Source organism: Hevea brasiliensis, chromosome 9 (assembly GCF_030052815.1).
Source record: "Hevea brasiliensis isolate MT/VB/25A 57/8 chromosome 9, ASM3005281v1, whole genome shotgun sequence".
NCBI classification, from domain to species: Eukaryota; Viridiplantae; Streptophyta; class Magnoliopsida; order Malpighiales; family Euphorbiaceae; genus Hevea; species Hevea brasiliensis.
In genome coordinates, this window is record NC_079501.1 from 26,391,618 (window position 1) to 26,403,385 (window position 11,768).

Consider the following 11,768-nt stretch of genomic DNA (forward strand, 5'->3'; position numbering starts at 1 on the left):
GATACGAGCTCAGCCAAATGCTGGAACATAGCACTTTAACTAAGGTTTACTACGCTTGCAATTTGCAGATGGGAAAGAGAGTGTGGTGATAAAGGTGGTCAGTAAAGAGAAGGTGATTAAGGTCTGTAATATTCTAAATTTTTAAATAATTATTTTATATGTAAATTATAATATTTTAATATATTAAGTGTTATGGTAATTAATTTGAATTTTTTGAGTTTTCAAAATTGGATTTTTATTTTTTGAGACAATTAATTTTATTGATTTTTAAAAATTAATTTAAATACTATGAGCCAAATTTAAAAATATATTTGGACTCCACAAATTTTTTTGAGTTTTCTATGATGTTTTTTAAAATTTTTGGACCTCGTTTTGGATCTCAGGACAAAGTAAAAATTAATTTTTGGGTACCTTGAATCAAACTGGCCAAATTGAATCGGACTGAATTAGACCGATCGAATCCGATTCGATCGGTCTCTTTTTCCTTCCTCCTCACTTCTCCCGCGCGTCACTCTCCCCTCATCTTCTCTCCTCTTTTTCTCTCTCTCCTCCCTTTCCCACCGCCAGCCGATCATTCCCCGTCTTCCCCCACACTCCAGCGCACCTCCAGCTACCTCTCCTCACCGGCGCTGCCCCTCCAGCTAGCCAAAAAATGCCCAAAAACTCTTCTCCTTTCTCGCACAACTTTTCATCTTCCTGGACCAAATCTGATCGATTAGGTTTCCAATCAGACTGGGTCCGGTTTCCTTTATGTCCTACTCGTTGACAGCTTTCCATATATACCGATTTCACCTATTTTTATCGAGCGGTTTGTACGTAGCCCATTTCAATTTCGGGCTAGATTTCTCCCAAACCATGAATCCCATAGAGATTCTGAAACCACCAACACGCTACACTCGATGATAGCTTCGCAATGACGCTAATTTCAAATTTTTTCAAAACCAAAATTTTGATGGGTCCTACGACCTTTGTAGTATTTTTTTGAGTTTTTAATGAATTTATTTAATTAAATAAAAATTATATTCTAACTCCTAATGTTGTGGGCTTCGTGTAGATGTTCTCGTTTTGTGAAAATTCTACCGGCTACCAGTATTATATTTTCAGGCCGAACAGGCAGGTTGTCAAATCCACTTCAAAAATTAGTCAATATTATAGTGCTTGCCACCATTTTTAAATGCCTTGGATGCATTCCAGATGTCAGAATTGATATAAATAAACCTGAACTCTAAATTGTGCTTTTTGCCCAATGTTGGGTTTAGAATAAAAATTTATAAAATATTTATAGGTAGCCAGAAAATTATAATTCCTTTTGTAATAGTATAATAGCATTGCTAAGGACTGCAAGGTATGTTTGTAGAATTTTTAGAGTTAGTTTGAATGGTTTTGCAAAATATTAGTTTTAAGCCTTAAAACTAAATTATGTAGTTACTTGAGAATTGTCTGATTTGGAGGGCCCAAGAGGAGCAGTATGATGTTGTTGTAATATGGCCTAAGGCCTTTGAATTTAGAAGTATTGTTTGAGTTACTTTGTAGGTTGGATAGGTCCTAGGTATAGGCGAAACTTTATCGGATTTCCGACTTAAAATAGGATGTCCTTGATTCTTTAAATTCTTGTTTTGTGTTAGTACTAATAAAAATTCATGAATATAATTGTTTAGATGACTAGAGTCAACCCTCCTTCTTCGCCCAAGTGCCACAGTAATCTCTGGTTGATCTGTGAGTAGATATTGATTTTATTTATAATTTCAATATTATTATATATTCCAGGTATGCTCATGCATTTACTTATAAATATATGTATATAGTTAAATACAAGGCATGCCTTGTATTGCATTTTTATTTGATAAAATTATTGTGGATGTTGCCTTAAGATAATTTGGAGCTGTGTGCGTGTGTTGGCGTGCGTGTGGTGTGATTATGGATATGAGTAGGATGGATAGTCGCGACTGGAGTTTGACTTGTTAGGACCCGATCCTTATATGTGGACAAGTTGGGGTGAGTACAGCTTTGAGTTGATCTCATTGACCCTGGCATTTAGATTATTAAGAGAAAATCCGGTTTGAGTTAATCTCGCTGGCAGCTGTTGAAATTAAGAGAGCTATATAGAAGATCAACTCTCATATGTATATACACTTTGATGTGACAAACAGGTATGTGAGTGTTCTAAATTATCTTTTGTATAAATATCATTTGAATTGTTTGGAATTATGTGTGTATATTACATTTCATACATAGAAATGCATTAGGTTTAGATAGTTATAGAAATTGTATTTAAATTCAATATCTTACTCTATGAGTTGAATGCTCACTTTTATTCAACTATTTTTTCTCGGGTGACCGATGGTCTTTTTGTGAATAACCTGCTTTCTTTCTTACAAGTTTACCAACAGTAGCTTATTTGCATTTCATTTTCCTTGATTTATATTCTAGAACTCCACATGTACAAGTAGTGTATAAACCTTATATGGAAATTGTAATAACTTAATCATTTGAGTATTATAAGCTTATTATGTGAATGTGCTTGGATGCATGAGATGAGTATTTCCTTGGATGAGAGAGCTGAGCTCTCATTGGATTATTTATCATATTGAGGATTGTGAGGGTGAGCTAAACTTTCCAAATTATGTTATTTTGTGATTATAGGTCAAGCGAGTTAATACTTTTTGTTAGATAGTCCAATTTATGACAGGATTCTGTTTGTTTATTTTCTTGAGATTGGACTATATTTATGGGCTTTATGGTTGGGCTAGGAATAATTAGGCTTACCATAGGCTTTGGGGGCCTTATACTAACCTAAGTCCTAGTGCAGGTCTGACCCAGAATTTGGGTCTTGACAAGGTTGGTATAATGGAGCAAATCAAGAGGGAAATTGCCGTTATTTCTAGCAGTTAATATTTGCCATCGATTTTTGTCACAACCATGGCATTTGAAGTTGAAAAATCTTCTTTTTGATGAAGATGGCAACTTGAAGGCTACAGATTTTTTAGCACGCCTTTACCCCCTTTAACGGTACAACAAAATGATAGGGTGCAATTTTAAATCTTTTCAAAATTTTGGGTTTAATTGATCATTCTTAGAGTTTAGGGTAGAATTGTAACAATTTTGAAAGTTCATTTTTTTTTTTTTGCAATTATCCCTAGTTCATGTGGTGCTGAGCTAGTGTTTTATATAGAATTGAGCTAGCGTCTTGCATAGCTGGTGTCTTACATGACATTCTGTTAGCCCCTTTAATGGTAGGGTACAATTATAATAGCAATCAAAGTTTAGAGTTTAATTGATAATTTTTAAAATTTGAGATAAAATTATAAAAATCGAGAAGTTTAGGTTTTTATTTTTGTGGTAATTATCCCTTAGAGTAATGTGAGTTTTATAATTTAAAATTTAACACTGTATTTAAAAAGAAATTTTTATATATAAAGTATAGAGTTTTAAAATAATAAAAATATTTGAGAGGAAAATTTTTTTCAATGAATGGAGAATTTTTAAAGATTTTAAAAACTTTGAAATTTTTACATTTTTAATCCACTAAAAAATTTAACAGGCTCCATCCAAATACAAGGTAAGGGTTAATTATTTAAAGGGAATTTATAGTTTCTAATGTGTTTTTATCAAGTATGATTAAGTTTGTGACAAAAGGAAACTCTTCAATGACTAGCCATCTTGAACATCTACCTAGGGAAAGATGGAGTAGCCCGTTCCGGAAAAGTTAGCTTCATCACGGGTAGCTTCACCACTGCAAATAGAAGAAGCCGCAGGCCTTCAAATGACTTTGGCTTGTGCCAATGCTACTAAAGGGTGTTTTTTTTTTTTTTTTTTTTTTATGTAACTTTCATCATATACCGAAGTACTGATACAAGCTCTTATTATATCAAAGCGCATTTCTAGCATGGAGACTGTCAATGTTTGGATGGCTGTAGTTAAGTTTGAAAAGATTATTGTTGAGAAGCCAATTGAGAAACAAACATCCCAAGTGAGAAATAAACACCTCAAACCCCTTTTACATCACTGTGCAGATGGACAGTTGCCCACTTTCTTTTTTTAGTGCAACATAGAAAGCGCACTCTTTTTGTCATCTTTGCAGTTTTCTAGATTTTGTATTGAACGCATGGCGTAGCTAGGATCTTAACCCCCCCCCCCCCCTCACTTGACATTTGAATAAGGCTGGAAAGAATGCCTGTCAAGTTGGGAATGCTGCCCCGGCCATAAGGAAAGGCTCGATGAAGGAGGGAGGCAAAAGGAAAACGCTTACGCTTTACCTTTGTTTGTTAAGAGGAAAAATTGCTTAGATGACATAAAAAAAATTAGGGTAAATGATAATTTTGTCATTTAGGTGTAGTGAAACTTATATTTGTCCCTCCATCCAATTTTTCATCTAATTTATTATTAATTATATAAAAAATATTAAAATAATATTATAAATTTATAATATAAATTTTATTATAAATAGGCATCATATTTTATAATATTTATTAATTTAATTATAATATTATCATTTTATTTTATCGACATTCTAGTTATATTATATATTTAAACTAAAAGAATTTAATTGAAAATTTTATTATTATATTATATTATTTTATAATTAATAAAAATAAAAATAAAAATAATAATTGGGACACTTTCATACCTATATAAACCTAAATAAAAATTAATAAATAAATTTTATAAATTAAGTTATAATTTATCTTACGACATTTTTTTCTGTCAAAAAGTTAAATTCAATACCATACGGGAAACCACCTAATTTTTTTAGTATATTTTATAATTTTTTTAACAGTGCAAATGAATGACGACCGGTGACCGACCAAAAAGGTTACGGATCAGTCGCTCAACTGCTTTCTTTTTGGAGAAATTATTATTTGTATTCTATGTATATATATTATTTTTAATAATTATATAAAATTTATTTTTTATATTATAAAAAAATTTATTTAAAAAAATATTATCTTTACATGTGCCGAAAAATATTCTATTATCTTCCTATTTTTTTAACTTTACAGTTTACACTGTTTTTCTTAGCTGGGGCCCAAAAAAAAAAAAAATAATAACACTCAAGTAGAGCCGTTTTCTCTTTCTTTTACCATCTAAAGTAAACTGCACTCGCAATTTCTCTGTCTACATCTCCTCTGGTTTCTTCTGCTTCTCCTCCTTCCTTCTTCCTCTTCCTTTTATCTTTCTGATGATGTGAAACACTACTAGAAAAAGCTTGGTGAAGAATTTGGTTCTGAATTTTTTGTGCTGTTGAAACACCAAAAAGGAGTTTTAAAGAAATGGCTTTGTGTAGGTTCTCTGCTTTCTTTCTTATCCACATTTGCCTGCTTCTGACCTCCTCTTCCGCTGAAGATCCTTCTGTTACCTATGATTTTGAGGTCTCTTATATCACTGCTTCTCCTCTTGGTGTGCCTCAGCAGGTCTCTTCTCTAGATCTCTCTGTCTTTTGCTTTCTTTTTCTATATTTACTCATTTCTGCTGATTTTACTGGATTTTCTCTACTTCGTGGCTGCTTGATTTTTATTTTTTAAAATGGGTTTGCTTTAGATTCTCTCAAGTTACAGTAATTTCAGATCTGCTAACTTGCTTATGCATTGATAATTCAAGCTTAATGCTGTGGTTTTAGCTTCTTCTGTATAGTATAATGAGATTGTAGCTGATGTTGAAATGTTACAGACGTTCAAGTAACTGCTTCTACTTTTGCATTGCTTTGCAGGTTATTGCTATAAATGGCAAGTTTCCTGGTCCTACTATAAATGTGACCACTAACAACAATGTCGTCGTCAACGTTAGAAACAAATTGGACGAGAGTCTCCTCATGCATTGGTAGGACTAGGACTTTCTTTACTCCATTGCAATTTTGACTTAAATAGTGAGTCTTAGTAGTAATTTACCCTTTGTTTGGATTGAGAGAAATGGAGAGAAGTGAAAAGAAAATAAATTTGATTTCTTTAAATTTCTTTGTTTGGACATCAAATAGAAAGGAGAGTTGAAGTGAAAGGAAGGGAAAGAAGGAGAAATGGAGAGAAATTTTAACTCAAAATATTTCTCTACAAATTGGTGGAAAATGGAGAGAAACAGAGAGAAATGATGATTAAAATATCTAAATATCCTTCTACAATATAAACATAGGAAAGAGAATGAGATAATAATAGCATTTCTCCTAGAGGAGAACTTGTATTTCCTCCTTATTTTAGTAACCTATCCAAACAACGTAGAATAAATTAAATTTGCTTTTTTTTTTTCTCCTCATTTTCTCTTTTTAATTTCTCCTCATTTCCCCTGCGAAGTTAAGATCCAAACAAAGGGTTAGTGTTAATATATACTGATTTCGGTGATTGGAACTTGATGGGTCTGATAGGTCTGGAGTTCAACAAAGGAGAAGTTCTTGGCAAGATGGACTTCCTGGCACTAACTGTCCAATTCCTTCAAAGTGGAATTGGACTTATCAGTTTCAGGTTAAGGATCAGATTGGGAGTTTCTTTTACTTCCCTTCCCTTCATATGCAGAGAGCCTCTGGTGGATATGGTAGCTTTATTATAAATAACCGGCCTATTATTCCAATTCCTTTTGATACTCCACATGGCGAAATTGTCATTTTGATTGGCGATTGGTACAAAAGGAACCATACGGTTAGTATCTGTTGTAATGTTGGCTTTTTTTAGATTGCTGGTAGTTGGATAGCAAGGTGTTTGATGCTAGTTTGTTCTTGGAATGTAGGCTTTGAGAAAGGCCCTTGACGAAGGGAAAGATCTTGGGATGCCAGATGGAGTGCTTATTAATGGCAAAGGTCCCTATCAGTATAACACCACACTTGTTCCTGATGGCATTGACTACGAAACTATTGAAGTCCACCCAGGTGATTACCGTACATAATACACTTGTGATGAAGAATCTATTTCTGTTATGTTACTAAAATAGAACTTGTTTGTGCCTTTTTGAATGAGAAATAGCTCGTATGCTTCCCAAATCTTTCATTGCAGATCGCTTTTTGACAATCCAAATTAGGCACATATATGCGTAGTAGTTTATTATCATGTTGATTTTACTGTGCTCTATTGGGCTCTTGAAATTAATTTTGTAATACGTTAGAAGGTTAAAAAAAAAAAATCTTTTGAATGTGTATAATTTTCAGTTTTCCTGTAAGTATCTTTTGCTACTTCCTGTTCTTATTTACCAATTATCAGTAACTCTGTATCATGTAAAATAACTGATGTGGGAAAGAGTACCAATTAAGTGAATGATGCAATACTGGGGACAGATGGGTGTTCCTTGTGAATGTGTTTTGCGTTCTCTCCCTAGTTATTTGGTAATAGGTTGAAAATTGAAGACTAGCACATTTTGTTGTTTGTCAATTGCTTCCGAGTTCTATTGGGAAACAAAGTTTTCACCTGTTCATGGAAAAGGGTATTTCAAGTGATGTATGTGTGCAGCCTTCGACTTATTATTGGAAGATAATTGTATTAAATTCCTATTGACCCATGAAATTTGTGTTCTTCTCACCAATTTCATGTCTCTCTGAAGCTTCCTTTATTATTATGTCATTATATTTCTTTTGAAGTATTTCCTGATGCTCAAGTTCAAACTTTGAAATGATGATGTTCCCATCTTTGACAGGGAAAACATATCGCCTTCGTGTACACAACGTTGGAACATCAACCAGTTTGAATTTCAGGATCCAGAACCATAACCTGCTTTTAGCAGAGTCAGAGGGATCCTATACAGTGCAACAGAATTATACTAGCTTAGATATTCATGTAGGACAATCATATTCTTTCTTGGTAACCATGGATCAAAATGCAAGTTCTGATTACTATATCGTAGCTAGCGCCAGGTTTGTGAACGAATCTCAATGGAAAAGGGTTACTGGTGTTGCTATCTTGCACTATACAAATTCCAAAGGAAAGGCAAAGGGTCCCATCCCAGATGGACCAAACGATGAGTTTGACAAAACCTTTTCAATGAACCAGGCAAGATCTATCAGGTTTGTTTCCATCCATTTCAATTACCTAAGCACATAGCACATGTTTCTCGTGGATTGAGGACTTTGAAGCATTAGAGGTTTTTCTTTTTTGGTTTCGTTTTGACTTGCTGTTGGGGATTCTGTGTCAAATTATGCAGATGGAATGTTTCTGCTAGCGGTGCACGTCCTAACCCTCAAGGTTCATTTAGATATGGATCAATTAATGTAACTGAAATTTATGTGTTGAAGAATAAGCCACCGGTGAAGATTAATGGGAAAACACGGACTGCTTTGAGTGGGATATCATTTGTCAATCCTTCCACTCCAATCAGGCTTGCAGATCAATTCAAAGTGAAGGGAGTATATAAGCTTGGTTTCCCTAGTAAGCCACTTGAAGTTCCACCTAAAATGGAAACATCAGTAATTAATGGAACATATAGAGGTTTTATGGAAGTCATTCTGCAGAATAATGATACAAAGATGCAGAGCTATCACATGAGTGGATATGCATTTTTTGTTGTTGGGTAAGAGTTCATTTCTGTCCTTTGCCCTTCATCTATATTTTAGAAGTGTTAATAACCTGAACCACAATCTATATATTTCAGGATGGACTATGGTGAATGGACAGAGAATAGCAGGGGCACATATAATAAGTGGGATGGCATTGCGCGCTCCACAGTACAGGTATGTTATTGACAGAATTTCATGCTCCATCATTTGGTTCCCTTAAATAGCTTTGGCCATTTTGTGGTTTTTGTCATCATTGTCCTTTACACTGGTTTTTCTAGCAAATATGTGTGCAACTGTTCTGGAGGGATTGGCTTAGGTATCTAAGTGTTGTGTAAACAAAAAAGATTTGGTCATGCATGTTGTTAGCTAAGTCATTGTTTGCTGGTGAACTAATTGACTCTGATGACACTTTCACCGGCTTAAAGCTAGCTGTATAATAATCATTTCATATTTCCTGTTGTAGATTTTTTTACCCAATTACATTTCTCTGTTGCTGGCATGCTGACAATTGTGATATAAGAACACCAAAAATTAAGCAAGTTACAAAGTGTAAAATTACCTATAGTACATTTGCATCTTTAATGCAACATGTATATGGCAAGTATTTGTCAGATTATAATCTCTATTCTCATTTTGTATATAGGTTTATCCTGGAGCATGGACAGCAATTTTGGTGTCACTTGACAATGTTGGAGTCTGGAACCTCCGAACAGAAAACCTTGACTCATGGTACCTTGGCCAAGAAACATATGTCAGGGTTGTGAATCCAGAGGCTACTAATAAAACTGAGATGCCAATGCCAGACAATGCCCTGTTTTGTGGTGCTCTAAGCCATTTGCAGAAGTACATACTTATCCTTTTTGGCTATTTATTTTTCTTTTCCAAGTCTGCTTGGTGTGGTGTGATATCCGATTCTGATTTTACCTGTTTTCTTTTGTCAGGCCACAAGATATCTCTTCCTTTGCTGCGTCGATCATGGGTGATAGATCAAAGTTATTTTTCACGTTGCTGATGATTGCCTATGCCGTGATGTGCATTTTCAGCTGATTGTTGCTTCAGGTCGACTTCTCAAGACATTGCAGTTCAAGCCTTCTTCTTAGTGCGGTTTGTGGTTGTGAATGTGAGTGCTTAGGTGTGTAATCTAGTCCTGTTGATAGGAGTTCTTGGTGATTTTGACATGTATTCTTAAATCTTCACTTCTTTCTGGGTTCCTTGTTTAATTTTTCGGGATTATCATTCTTTTAATACCTGTAATTTATGTGCTGATGATGATTGATCAAATTTTATGTCTTCTATTTTAAACTTGTTGAGCTCATTTGCTTTCAACTGCTCGGGAAATTCAATTTTTGGTGTCTGGAGTAGGTCCTTCACATAATAACAAAAATCCTGCATAAAACATGTGATGCGTTGTTAAACGGTACAATCCGGTGATATTACCCGTTAAACTACAGTTGTGGGTGAGCTTCCTACCCTTGCATGGTCGGGACATCTGGTAAATGAGCAAGCTGGAAAGTGACATGAACCTGGAGAAAGTGCAAGATGTTGAAGGCCCATAATGTTCAACCAACCCATATTTGCATGATGTGGTCCCTTGTAACACTTGATTAGTTGCATATCATTATATCCTTTCGGCCCTTTAGACTTTTGGAAGGGGAGCTGGTTTAATTACTTATAATCGCATGTATGGCTGCATTAACCCTATTACGAATCTCTTTGGAAATCCAAACATCCACCATCTGAATGTGATTCTGATATGGTCTAAAAGGACATTGGAGCTCTTGCACTGTATCAACGATCAAGTAATCATTTATTCATGGGCTTAGATGAGTCTACCCATGTGATATCTGACCCAGAGTTGAGATTGTTTGGGAGATACACATGGTGGTCCAACCCCAGGAAAAGTCGCAAGGCACTGTATCCTGCACCCCTTCTAATCATTTATCAAACAAATTTCAAGATCTGATTGAAGACTTTCTTGACTAACCTTTTTAAATGGCTTTCTTGACAACATTTGGTTCATTATAAACATTTTCAATGTTTTTCTTCCTAGTGGAGTTATATCAAATAGTATTTATATGGTCACTTTGTTTCACATGATTTCAGGAGTTAATTAAGCTAGCTAAATGGGCATTAGAAGATCATTGAAAGTTGGATTTTGTCATGAAATTGACTTGCTGAGTAGAACAAAAGTAAGAGTTTACAAGGAGTATTCAGTTGAAGCCAATGTGCATTTTGATTTTAGTTATGCAGCAACAGGAACACTGATTGAGTTGCTTTGCAGTTCTTTTGCAGAGCGTGCTCTGTTTAGTTAGCTTTAAGGCGTTCTGTTTGTCTCCCCTTTGGATTCTCTTGTAATTTTATTTAAGTGCTTTTTTTTGGCATGCAATTGAAATGAATTTAGATTTATATTTATAATGAAAAATAATGAAGCCGAAAAATTTAACCTTTTAGAAAATAAAGAATAAGGATGATGAGTCAAGTAAAAATTCATCACCTTCTAAATATGATATAATTATTACGTAATATTTTATTCTATCCAATCATAAAAATCAACAGTAATAGTAAATTTCGTTCTAAAAAATAATATTAAATTTAAAATTTTCATTCGTTTGATCAAATTCCCATTTAGAAAAATGGAGGCAGATTTTTCATTAAGGGGTGAGGAAGGAAAAAAAGTTACCATGGTTGACACTTCTTTTCACAAAGCTGATAATGCTTGGCATGTTGAGCATGAAGATTGCCCTACGTACATTTTGTTTCAACATTTCACACTTTTAGGTGTTGAAATGGAAGGGACAAACAAGCTCCTTTTACAGACATCCGAGCAGTTGATGCAAGTGGGGGCTCTATTGCACCTCTTTTTCTCCATAACTACAGTGTTAGGTGTTGGAGAGTGTTTTAAGTAACCTTTTGGTTATGGTTGCATCCCATCCTATGCATTATTTCAACTTTCCAAGTCACTCTAAACTCTGCAACAAAAACTTTTGATTTTTTGACCCTACAATCATGGGTTTAGGAACACAAGCCCTGTTACTTCCACCATTTTCGCCTTGTAAGGTGTGTGAATTGATGGCTAGCTGAACTTTGAGTGGCAAAGTCTCTCAGTCTCTGTAAGATTTCATTATTGAGAAGGCAATGTTGGACCCAGTATCTGTAATTCATGGTACCGTTTCCAAGCTTGTTTTTCTATATGAATACACTGATGATTTTATGAACCAACTTTAAAAGCATCTCTCTTAACCATTTCTAGCCCACATAATCAATTTTGAACGAGCCCCAATATCTGGTATTCAGCCTAAAAGCT

General features: G+C 34.5%; 1 protein-coding gene across 1 annotated transcript; it reads left to right on the forward strand.

Moving 5' to 3' along the window:
• The first annotated feature begins 5,073 nt into the window (after positions 1-5,073).
• LOC110641829 (monocopper oxidase-like protein SKU5) lies at positions 5,074-9,790 on the forward strand. The gene is made up of 9 exons (XM_021793677.2): positions 5,074-5,411; positions 5,708-5,817; positions 6,353-6,623; positions 6,712-6,850; positions 7,609-7,975; positions 8,113-8,478; positions 8,560-8,638; positions 9,108-9,307; positions 9,406-9,790. The coding sequence occupies exons 1-9, from the start codon at positions 5,271-5,273 to the stop codon at positions 9,509-9,511; spliced, it is 1,779 nt and encodes a 592-aa protein (XP_021649369.2). The 5' UTR covers positions 5,074-5,270; the 3' UTR covers positions 9,512-9,790.
• Positions 9,791-11,768: the final 1,978 nt, after the last annotated feature.